Source organism: Merops nubicus, unplaced genomic scaffold (assembly GCF_000691845.1).
Source record: "Merops nubicus isolate BGI_N331 unplaced genomic scaffold, ASM69184v1 scaffold19119, whole genome shotgun sequence".
Classification (NCBI taxonomy): domain Eukaryota; kingdom Metazoa; phylum Chordata; class Aves; order Coraciiformes; family Meropidae; genus Merops; species Merops nubicus.
In genome coordinates this window covers 1-12,384 of record NW_008631871.1, presented here as the reverse complement: position 1 = coordinate 12,384, position 12,384 = coordinate 1, and the positions used below count along the sequence as shown (strand labels likewise).

The window sequence follows — 12,384 nt, the reverse complement described above, 5'->3', positions numbered from 1 at the left end:
GAAGGGCGTGTACAGCCTCTTCCGCTCCGCATCTAGACCGGGCGACAGCGTCCAGGGTGAGAGTCCCCTCCAGGAGGGGACACCAGCCCAGCCAGAGCGACGGCTCCACGCTACGGCCTGCCCTCGCCAGCTTGTAACATACTACATTTAGGCCACGATTCAGGAAAAAACTCAAACACGTTTGTAAATAGGTATTGCTAGGACAGTAGGATTAGTCCAATGCTGCAGGTCAGGCCTGTGTTCAAATGGATTCCCAAATGGGTATCTGAAATATGAAATATTTCCAAGACTGTTAAAAAACATCAACCCTCAGGTGCAAAGGCAGGTAAACTCTCAGCACCTGAAACAACCCTTCAGCTTTCACTAGAACAGATTATATTCTCACACCGATAAACCCAGAAAGCCTCCAGAATAATTTCTCTCTACTTCTAAACATCAAGAAACAGCAAAATCAAAAAATCTGTTTTGTTTCCTAAAAAAACCCCAACAGGTAACAATGTTGTACTATGTTTTACAATAATTCAAGACAAATATCCTAAATATCCAAATATCTTGCATCTAATTAGCAAGTTTTTTTTAAAAAAAAAAATTTCACACCCATCTCACAACTATTCAACCCTTATTTATTAAAGCCAAGGTTTTACTACTTCAACACACCAGCTGGCTTTGTCTCATAAGAATAAAATGTTTTGAAATCACACAAAAATAAGTTTAAGAAAAAGTTAAAGCAATAAAAAGCAAAGGGAACAGTCAATCTCTGTTCACCTTTGCTCTTTTCACTACTTGCATTGGAAGAGTATTTACAATTAGACCTGAAGTTACCAACCATGATAGTGACATTCAGCATGGAATCTTCTATCATAACAAAACCATGGAAACCTTACTGCAAAAAATACACCCATACTATTAAACAGCCTAAGGCATGACAGTCCACAGACTGACATCTCACCTCTTGACGCAGCCTGCTGTGGAGAGCCATCTTTGCACTGAAGATTCTTCAGCAGCTGCATGGATTTTCCAGCCATGATGATTTGCTTTAGCACAGGTTTCAGAAAGGAGACCATAGTGTGCTGCCTGCTCGAAGGGGCCTGGTCGCTGCCAGAACTGGCACTGGCATTATCACTCATCTTCTCTTCATTCTCTGTCTTCTCTGACACACTATACAGTGTGTAGGTAGCATACCAAAAATCTCTGTGGTCAACTGGAACATTTTTGTTTCTGTGAAGAAATAAAAATGCTGTTACTTCCCATTTCAAAAGATGAAACTTCATTACTAGAAGATGCAGATCATATCTGCCTCATGCTTTGCCTTTCTCTTAGAATAGTCAAGAAGCACTCCAAACGATGTAAAATAAGCTCATTCCTATCACAAACTAGACACCTCTGGAAAGGATGACAGCTTTAGCAGGATAAACAGCTCTCAGGGGATAAACCAATTGTAAAACCAAATAAACCCCCCAAACAAGGCAAATAGAGTAATTATAATTAAATTTGTCCTTTGTCCAGCAAGTTAACTATTCACAGTGGCACACATCCTTAGTAACAAAACGATTAGTGATTGACTTGCAGATTTATTTAAAAACCACAAGGAAGCAAATGCTACTGGCCAAGCTGAAAAACTCTAGAGAGGGTGAAGCTCAATTCTTAGTTTGCATTTTCTTCATGTTGTTTACATCACACACACAGCTTGGTCTTTGACATCAGATGGAAAACAGCCTAAATTAGATAACTAAAATGAAGCACAAATACCATCAAAAGTTGAAATCACCGCTCTTGGTAGCACTGAGAGCACAGCAACAGAACCACAGAAAGAAGTCAAGTAGGACATAATAAGGATGTTAAAGATCTCAGTGACTAAGGATTTATTACAGCAGTTCTAGAGCTGTTCTCTTACTTCATGCTCATTGTGACCTGCCTTAACAGAGAGAGGTTCAATTAAGTTTGGCAGATAGGGGGAAACAGAATTTTGTCTCATAATTACAAATCCAATTTCTGTATTCACTCTCCACCTCAGGCTGTCAAAAAAGGAATGAGCAAAATGTACCATACAAACAAGAAGAACTAAGGGCTCAAATAATGCTTAGGGTAAGTGCATGTAATTCAACCATATTAATATGTACTACAAGTAGGAAGCAATGAGTATTTTAATTCTAAACAGCCTTTGGTTTATAACAACTATAGATTAGTGGAAGAATTAAAAGGTGAATTTTGTAATTTTTGCAAACATCTTAGTTTTGAAAAATGGTTAATTGCTTTTTAAAAAGTCACACTCAGACTGCCAATTGTTTACTACATATGGCAAAAATAAAGCACTTGATTTCTGCTCCAGAACAGTATCTCTTAGGGATCCATACATAATGCAATTTCCCTAATAGGAAGTTTGAGACAAGTTATAGAAGTATGAATAAGAAATTAATTCTCCTGAAGCAAAATAAGAAATGTGGAAACCTACTTCTGTTGTCACCCTTTACTGCCTAGGTTCTACAGCAGGTTTTGTATTCATACTTGCATGGCATTGTGTGTCCAGGATCAGCATCCCTACCTCTGGATAATAAATTCCTTTGCAGGATCAAACAAATTACCATGGACTATCCACTCATCCACTGTCTGTAAGTATGGCCTCACTGTTTCAACCCAGAGAGAGAACAGAAGGGATACCTGAATTGAAAGGGAAAAAAAAAAAAAAAAGGTGGCTGAATGTTTTTATACTAAGCATTAGAAGCAATATGGCAAAGCCTAAGCTCTTCACTGTGCAATTATAGTTTATAAGATGTACATAACTACCCTTAAGGATGTCTAACCATAAAATGTTAAAGTAAAAATTACAGCTTTTACAGTATTAATGGAAGCCCATTTGTGCACACTTCCCCTTGTTACTTTTGTCATCACAATTAGACCCAAACAACAGTTATTTTTTTTTTACTCTAACATCTCTTAAACAGTAGAGGATAAACCTAAAATACTCTGTGGTGTTGTAAAACATAAAACAGGAAAATAAAAGGACATAATGACATGTACTGTATTTTGAGTAGTACCATTAAAAAGTTACTGTAAAAACCCAAACCCCTACATTGCAGCATCAACTGAATAATGTAGCTGTAGAAATAGGAAGAGGGAAAGCTGTTCCAAAGCTCCCTCTTTTCTAACAGCTCCTGGCCTCTGATTCCCCAGTTCCTCCCCTCATTCCTAGAAACACACTGCCACCATCTCCTCATAAGTCTGATTTGTCCAGGTTAAGTGAACACGTCAGAAAACACTAACACATCAAATTCCACCTGAACCCTCAGCAGCTGAAGGCTAGTGTACCCCACCACCATAAAGAAATTTGTTATAAATTTCTGTTATATGAAAGAAGGAATGCTTTTCCTTACTGTTTGCTCTGATGCTTCTCCAACACTGTCATATTCAAGAATAGCTTTGTAGAGAGTATTAAGCAGATGAGATGCTCGTACAACATTTCTGGTGTCAGGTGGTACCTCTGCTACTCCTGTGCTGAAAACTTTGTGAAGCACCTTCAGCTGTGCCAGTCGTGGAGACAACTTATCCATTACTATTGAAAGTGTGACTGTTTTATCTGGGGGAGAAGGAGAAAAAAAACCACACCACACCAAAGATGTAACATCCATCAACCCATCAGAAAATCAGATTTTGTCACTGCTATTAATGAGGCTTTAAAACATATCTGCATCATGGTGCTCATGTTTCCCTCACAAAAAATTTCCCAGTGTGTTCCCCCCTTGTAACATTTCCCTTCCACTGTACCTTTGTTGATTATACATTTTTCAATTTCAGTAAGTTCTTCTTTAAAGCTAATGAAATATTTATACAAGGCCCACATAAAAGCCTGGTAGGTTCTGAACGGGGCTTCAGTAGTTTTCTTTGGTGTGGAAACTGTGCCATGCATTATGTTCTCTGGGCCATGCCCCATCACTTCATCAATAAACTTCTGTAGTCTAAACACAACTTGACCATATGCAGCTATCTGCTCCAATACAGATCTCAGGCAATTCTAGAAAAAAAAAAAAAAAGGAAAAACTTTTTAGAATAATCTCATAAAAATGTTATTTTGTAAAGCCTAAAAATTAAATAAAAAGATAATTTTATGAATTAAAACATAACAAAATTCTGCCATCTCTATCACTTCATCACATTCTCAAATAAAGGAACAACCCATTCAAATTTATTAAGTCATATGTTCTTAATTTAGTCAAAACACAATCGTGGAAATGTAATTTCTCCACAAGTAGTTTCATTTCCTATTCCCCAAAATTCCATCTTCATACTGACAGATACATTCAGCTAAGATTCAGAAACAACTTACATGGGTTAAATGCGTTACAATAATGTCATTCCGCACAGCCACTTTTCCATCACTCAGCTGAAATATAAAAAGCTTTTTCACTCCTGAAAGCAGCCTTGAAAAGAAACAAAAAGAGTAGTAATTTTTCACCCTTAATGGACTCAATTATATAATTAATAACAGAATTGTCTCTCCCTTGCCTAGAAGTTTCTTTTCTCCAAATAAAAGGGGACCACAGATCAACGATGTTAGTGGTACTGTAAGCTGTTGCTAGAACAGGAACAAAACTCTGACATCAGGTAAACATCTCCTACAGTTCCTTTCCAGATGAGATAATTTCCAGGTATAGGATAACTCAAAACCTTTCTAAAATTGGACACTGTATTAAAAATACATAGGGGCAGGTTAAGAAGATTAAGAATAAGTCAGTTCTTCTTAATAGTTAGACTTGAAGAATCAAAGCATGCAACTAGTAGTGAGCTAATTTTTAATTCATGAATCGGAACAGTTAACACACATAAGCAGCACCTTTATTGCCAGCAATAGTGCAAGCTGAATGCTCACTAATAACTCTTCCTTCAGACACAACTTCCAAGATAAAACTTTCATTTCCTTGAGCAAAACACTAAAAGTTAAAATGCAAGCTCTTTGATGTTGTCCTTACCAAAGAGTCTCCCGTATAACTTGAGTTTCAGTGACTAGTGTTCTCTCTTCTGGCACATATAAAGGATTACTGGTGTACAAGTGGTGGTCCCTTAGAGAAAAAAAAATTAAAACAATTTAGTGGCTGAAATAACAGCTGCATCACCTGAAAGTATGAATGAAGCAATAATCTCAAGGCTCAGGTTTTTGTTCTAGTTTGCTCTAAGTATGTCTAAGTAGATTCAATGTTCATAGGGGCATTTTAAGTATATAATCAAAAGCAGAGTTTGTTTTCATATGGTTAAGCAAAATATTATGGAACGCATTCAAATATCACCCAGTCACACATAGCAAGGCAAGCAAGTAAGAAGCAAGTACCTGAAGTACTGAATCTAGGTTATTTGGGGGTTTCTGGTTTTTTTTTTTGTGTGTGTGTTGTGTTTTTTTTCGTTTGGAGGGGGTTTTTTTGTTTGGTTGGTTTGTTTGGGGGGTTTTTTGTTTGGTTTGGTTTTGTTTTGTTTTGTTTTTTTAAGTTCTTGATCTTTGATTATTTTATTATTTCACCTTCAATGTTGTTAAAATTGATAGTCACTTTCTGTTAAAAATACTAAGCTAAAATACCAATTTCTTTAACCTGTATAAGAAAATTCACACTTTAACCCAAAAGTTTACTTGAAAACCAGAAACTTTCACAGCCACTTAAGAACTTTCCCTTACGTATTATTTGTATTCTTTGATTATTTGCATTTGTAGTATTTTGATTCATTAATATCAGTGGCAAAATTTATGCAATCGTGTCCAAAATTAAAATATTCAAATTAAGCAATATAAGTTATATATCATACACATACATAACATACATCTGCTAACAACGCTGAAACAGAAACAGTGTTGCTTTACTTATGTTACTGATTTCCTAATAAAAATTATTAGGAAAAATTACACATTTTTGTTCATAACTAGATAGATAAATTTATTTTAGTGTCTATCAGTTAACTCCTCAACATGAAATTCATTCAGTTAAGGAAGAAAAGACAAACCCAACGATCTCTATTACTGCAGTACTGATACATCAGAATGTGGGACAAAGGGAAGGATCAGGCTTTTTTTTAAAACTGAACCTACTTCACATATTCTTTCCAAAAACACAGTGGATCATGATGATCCACTTTATGCTTTCCCCTCTCACCCTTGCCAAAATCTGTGTTTAAGAATAACTTTTGTACGAAAACCAAACAAAAAGTTAAGCCTTCAGGAGCTTCTTATTTCCAGGACCGCTTACGCCCCACCTGTATTAGCTCCACAGAGACCTCTCTAAGGGTTAACTCAAACAAAACTCAACAACATTTGCTCTGAAAAAGAAAAACCCTCCCTGATATGACAAAGAGAATAAAAACTAAATAACAGGAAAATAATCTATTGATAGAAACACCAACTCTTTTGTTCATCTTTTAATGCTAATTTAATTGTACCCTTTTAATTCTAATTTAATTTTAACTAAATGAGTAATAATTATACTATCTTTATGCTTCCATGGTAAAGCTGCATAATGAAGTCATCACTTGGCATTATGTGCCAGTCAGGAGTATGTAAGTGAGGGTTGTTTCCTTACCAGACTGCAGCTAGGTTGGAATGCAAGTGCAGGCTGTGTGAGAAGCGAGGCGCTCTTCCTGTCCAGTACTGAGGAACCACGTGCTGCTCCAGCCAGCTGCGGGCGTCAGCTTCGCCCACTGCCAAAAGAGGCCCGAGTCAGGGAGGCAGTTGTGCCACTCCAGGAAACACATCTCAGGCACAGGAACGAGTTACTGACAAGCCTATCTGCTCAGCTGCACAACCACAGATCCTCCAGCAAGCTCCCCTTCACACCTGTTCACACTTCACTGCACTCACACAGGTGAGACCATCCTGCACAAATTAATTTACACAGAAAAGCATCTGCTCCTAAAAGTGTCCTAGAAAATAAAACTGGGCAATTTATGCAGTCTCCAATTCCTCTTCAGAAAGTGTGCTTCTGTCTCGGGCAGCTTTCAAGTGATACAGAGGAAACCAATCTGACTTACAAAATCAGCTGCCAAATATCACCGACTGTGTCACTATGTTCCTTTTTACTATGTGTTTAGTGCATTACCTAAAACTGTGTTCTCTTAAATGTGATTATCAAGAACTAACTCATCTCAGTTCAATAGCTGCTGCTTCTACAACATACAAATATTATGCAGTATTCTTATACAAGCTAGCCTGTATCCTACAATATTCTATGCAAAAATACCCAGCCAGAGTGAATGAAACTGTTTGAGAGTAAGCCATTAGGCTTTTAATTACATAGAACTTTTTTCAAAAATTCTTCATACCCAGAAGTGAGTCAAATGTTTCTGTTGTCAACCAAATTTTGTTTCAGCATTCTGATACTTAATAAAAAAAAAATTACACTATATCCGTACAACTACATGCTACATTTACTGTGTAAGTTTCCCTACCTATTTTGGAAGATCTGTGTATATTTCTACAGAAATAAACAGAAGTCTCCTCCAACAGCATCAGCAGAAATCAGGTCAAACTCATATTCCACTTTGCTGCTTTACTGTTAAAAATAAACCAAGCAGTAGCTTGGTTTTTTGTGAACAGTAAGGTGCACCTTAAAACTACAAGTCTAAAACATAACACCTCACTACAGAATAATAATTTAAGCTGCATTAGCTTGCTGAATTTGAGTATGCATGACAATACCAGTATTATAACTTATTCTAACCTTTCCAGGAAACATTAGGCACTGTTTTCTTATTTGGATCTTGATCTTCTAAAGGTGTCCTGTCCACCTGAATACCCGAGTCCTCCCTGCTTAGAGGCTGAGTGTCTTCCTCCTCTTCACTTTCTCCAGACCAATCCTATAAGTGAAACAAAACTCAGTGCATTTCAGTACAACAAAACACAGTGATCAATATTCACTTCCTATTGACCTGAACAGCCAAAAAAACTCTCTTATTCTTTCTGACACTGAGTAAATTCAGGGCACTCAGACTAACATAAGCTGTCTGACAGAGACTGGTTTAAGTTACTCTTAACATTAATCACCAAATGAATGAGAGAACTGGAGAAGATGACAGAACTACAAGAAGTTCTGATTAGGAACAAGCAGAGGTCAGCGGAAGGAAACAGTTTAGCTGCAGGATTGAGTCAAAACATTGTGAAGAAAAAAAAACATTTCTATTACTGTTACTCTGCTCAGGTTTGTGTATTTCTTGGTATTAAATAAGAAACAACGTATCAGGTAACCCCATGAGAACCATACAGAGCATAGAAATCAGGTCTCCAACATGCTTCAAACCAGTTTATACAGTTGGGTTTCTCTAGTCTGAGAAATTACTTACTGGGGTATCTATGTCAGGACCAAAGTAAATTTCTTCTCCTTCCATCAAATACTTTCCCCAGTCAAACTCTTCTTCCTTTTCTAAAAGAAGTACAAACATAAAAATAGTAAGTATCTTAACTCTGACTTCCTTTTGCTCTAAAAACATTTCCAAAGCTAAAATTTTGTTGTTACTCTAAATTTAAAACAAAAGGCATTCCCTTCCACTTAAGGTTACGTCACTGTTCCTTTAACAAGGATATACACTTTCAGACATGTAAATTGTGATGTACTAACCACATATATTCTTTATCAATTCACAATTTTATTGCTTATATCCTCAAAATACACAACACACTGTACCATCAGCACGTTTATCTGTACTACATTACACTACCCTACACTTCAATCCTGGAAAAAACATGCAAGAACCCAACAGAATGTTCGTTGTGACTAATCCCATTTAGCTTGGTGGAAACATTCTAAATGTATCATTTACATATGCACCAAGATCCTGGACTGTAAATGACAAAGCAATAATTGTCATAGTCTCCAAAAAAAGACACCGCATGCCTATGATGTGATGTGCAATAGTTTAAAAATAACAATCACACTTACAATATATTATATCTTAAACATGAAGCTTACTCAACTGTAATTAGTGTTGTTTGAGATAACCTCTTCATATTCACATTCCTGGAATGGGCTGAAAGTGCATTCAAAACACCGCCGAGGGAATGTGCAGAGATCATTCAAAAAGGAATCTTAAGATGCAAGATTTTCTTTAGGTTAGTCTGAAATAATTCTTCTTTCAGCCTATGATACAACACTGTAAACAAATGGGGGATGGCATCCACTCAAATTTAAAGTGCAAGCCTCATTTTCAGGCACTGGGTGAAACAGGCCTGTTTTAGAAAACAGGCAGCTGCAATCTCCCTCTGGAAACCCTCAGAGGTATCTCCCTTTCCTTGACCACATAAGGAACACAGGAATTTACATCACCAAAGCTGTTCCAACAGATCTCCTATTGAGCTGCAAGACAGAGACTGAGGATGGAACCCCCCTGTCTGTCTTTGTGCAGGAAAGCACAGTGAGTGACAGTGCTACAAGTCAAAAAGCGTTCCCAAGGCGCTTTGGTGGCTGAAAAACTTCATTAGGCAACATAACACAAATGGGAGTGGGAAAGATCTGCAGGCTATTTTCAATGTATGAATCATAAAAAGACAATCAATAAAGCACCTTGAAGTGAAGGAGGTAACAAAATGGAGAGGAAAAATGTCATTCTTATCAGACTGTGTTAATGGATTGTATCTTTCATCAGCAACATAAACATCTTGCAAACTTACCCACTTCTTTGTCTCTTGCTTTTTCCACATAGGTGGTGTTGGATGGAGAATCAGACAAACACAACAGAAGAGACAGTATGGAATAGTGTGTATCTGTCTTTAAAACACATTAAAAAAAGCAAGTCAGTAAATAGCCTAAAAGGTTTTGGTCAGGAACAGACTCAGCCTATTATGTGCAGGAATGCTCCACATTAGTCTCTATTCCCCAGTCCTGAACTACAAAAAAACATATCTGCAACACAACACTGAATGTTATTTGTTCTCTTTTGCCTCCTAATTAGCCAATCAATATACAAATACTTCAAACGTAGGGACAACATAAGGTGCCTCTTACTGAGCTGATAATCTGAAAATATGGAAAAGACATAAAAGGAAGTCTGAAGTACTCTAATAGTAAGAAGTCAACAGAGGATATGAGATCATGGACAGCTACATTAACGTGGATGAGGTGGAAGGACACAGGTAATGGGTCTAAAAGAATTCAAGTCTTAGTTCCCTTAGTCATATGGCTGATTTCAAACACACAAATGTTAAGAGTGCTGGAGAAAAAGGCCAAGGAAATGACAAGATACTTACCTTTGTTTCTTCAATACTTGGGAGTGGTGAGTTCAAAAACTTTTCTGTTAGTCTTTTCCAGCTTGCAGCTTTTCCAAGGTCAGAATGAACTATCAATTTTTCATGTATTCTAATAACAAAAATAGTATCAAGAATGCTTCAAAGAAGTTAATGAATCTGTTATTAATCCATAAGTGTAACACTCACCCTTCTATTGTCCTCTCTACTTTGTGACTGTTCACATCAAGAAAACGGTGAAATCTGTGTAAGAAATCTGTATTAGAATATGTTTAAAAAGGAACCTGAGGGAAGAAAACAGATCTGTTTATATATATGAGGACAACATTATTGGCTTAATGATGCACGCTTAATTCAGCAATAGTATTAAGCATTAAGCAACAAAACTTAATCTCACTGTGTCTTAGCTCAAGAAGCATTAACTACAATTGACCTTAAAAGATGGTAAAATGGAGTGCAGGTTACATTTAATCAGTACTTTAAGCTGAATGGAAAAGTACTACTATATCAGCAAATTCAGCAACTAAAATATGCTGTCAGTTAAGTCAAGTGCAGCAAGGAGATCAAGAACTGTGCTGTCAAAGGCATCTGTGTCAAACGTACAAAAATGATCTGGAACTTGCATCAAAAGCACAGGCAAAAGACCGACCCACATGGGAAGGCCTCTAAAGCCAAATGAAGCTCCTTTAAAAATAGCAAAGTGGAGAGCCTAAAAGAAAAGATAGACATTGCATAGAAAATAAAATGTTAATAAAGTTCTTTAATTATATATAGAGGAAAAAAAACAGGGAATGGGACACAGGAGCAGTGAGCACAAGGTCAAGATGCTCTGTACATAGGCCCTCAAAGCCAACCCATCATTTTAGCTCAGCTTCCAGGAAGAACTGTACTGAACACAGGGGTAAAACTCTCATGACCACAGACAGAAATGAGACCTGCTAGAGGTCTCATGGTCTGGAAATAGGACACTAGTCAAGCTCAGGCTGACATTCCATACACATTTCCTAGGCAACAGTTCTGGCACAAGACTCCTCCTCTTCCCAACCCTGTCAAGAGTCTGTCAACTCTGCATCACCTGCTATGTTTTCCTGGCATACTGTTTTTCAGAAAGAAGAAAACCCAACAATTCCTGAATCTAAAAGATCACACAGCCACACAAGTAACTAAGTCACTGAGACAGAGAAAGATGTCACAAGAGATGAAAGGGAGGGCACATTTACCTGGCTCAAGAAACCCTGCTACCATTACCAATCTGCAGACTCAGAATAAAGATTGTTACAAGCAACTATTTTGGTGGAACTACAAAACCAATAAATACAATCCTATGATGCATCACACAAAACATTTCTGGTAAACATAAAGAACATAGTGAGACTGCAGCTAAAGATACCATACTTCTGCAAACCTAATGAATGCAACCAGGCTCCTCAAAATTCAGCAGAGCTGAACTTGACAAAATAACAGCTACAAGTCATTACTGCACTCTCCTGCATGTTGGACTCACTTTTGCTGTTGACCGATGGCTATTAGGTTATTAAAATAATCTTATTTGAGCCTATCATAGTTAGGATTCACAGCCTGACTTGATGCAATACAGTTATGCTATTGCTTGCCCCCCAAAATCGATTTGAATAACATAAAAAAAAAAAGTAAGTAGAATTGATTTTATATGGATTAGGTACTTGCCACATGACTTAAGTACTTAAGACTCCGAAGAAGTAGCAGTTAGTAGCACTAGGGAAAACTGGAAACTGATCACCTAAAAATTTGCAACAGTGAAACAGTAACTGTGATAACTGAAAAAGCAGCCTGTAAAACTTTAGTAAGGGCATTTGAGATAGCAGTGCAACAGAACTAAGGGGATACAAATAATAGACATTACAGGTTAATAAAGACCATGTTTAGGACATGCCCAAATAACACCAAGCACAGTATCTTCTGTGGGCTGACAACCTTTCATATAAGCAGCACAGCATCCTTGGCCAGAGGCTTCATCTCTATTTGTTGGAGGTCTCTTTATTGCTCTTTACATACAAGGATTATTTTCTTACTTCACTCCAACGAGCAGCATTTTGGATGGCTAAATGAAGAAGTTGAAAGGTACCTTTTTAGGGATGAGGAAAGCCCTGAATTGCTGAGATAGAGACATGACAGAGCAACAGCCACTGGCCCTCTAA

General features: G+C 37.2%; 1 protein-coding gene across 1 annotated transcript in view; it reads right to left on the bottom strand.

The window, feature by feature from the left end:
- TUBGCP5 (tubulin, gamma complex associated protein 5) overlaps positions 1-10,450 on the bottom strand; it is a gene marked incomplete at its 5' end in the record, with an annotated part of 20,148 nt that extends 9,698 nt beyond the window's left edge. Inside the window, 13 exons of the mRNA XM_008947744.1 lie at positions 1-32; positions 950-1,218; positions 2,543-2,658; positions 3,372-3,574; positions 3,763-4,009; positions 4,322-4,415; positions 4,965-5,054; positions 6,555-6,672; positions 7,692-7,827; positions 8,311-8,390; positions 9,635-9,731; positions 10,211-10,319; positions 10,397-10,450. The exon at positions 1-32 is cut by the window's left edge and continues 191 nt beyond it. Of these exons, the coding sequence (XP_008945992.1) occupies positions 1-32; positions 950-1,218; positions 2,543-2,658; positions 3,372-3,574; positions 3,763-4,009; positions 4,322-4,415; positions 4,965-5,054; positions 6,555-6,672; positions 7,692-7,827; positions 8,311-8,390; positions 9,635-9,731; positions 10,211-10,319; positions 10,397-10,450 (1,645 nt within the window). The remainder of the gene's footprint in view (positions 33-949; positions 1,219-2,542; positions 2,659-3,371; positions 3,575-3,762; positions 4,010-4,321; positions 4,416-4,964; positions 5,055-6,554; positions 6,673-7,691; positions 7,828-8,310; positions 8,391-9,634; positions 9,732-10,210; positions 10,320-10,396) is intronic.
- Positions 10,451-12,384: the final 1,934 nt, after the last annotated feature.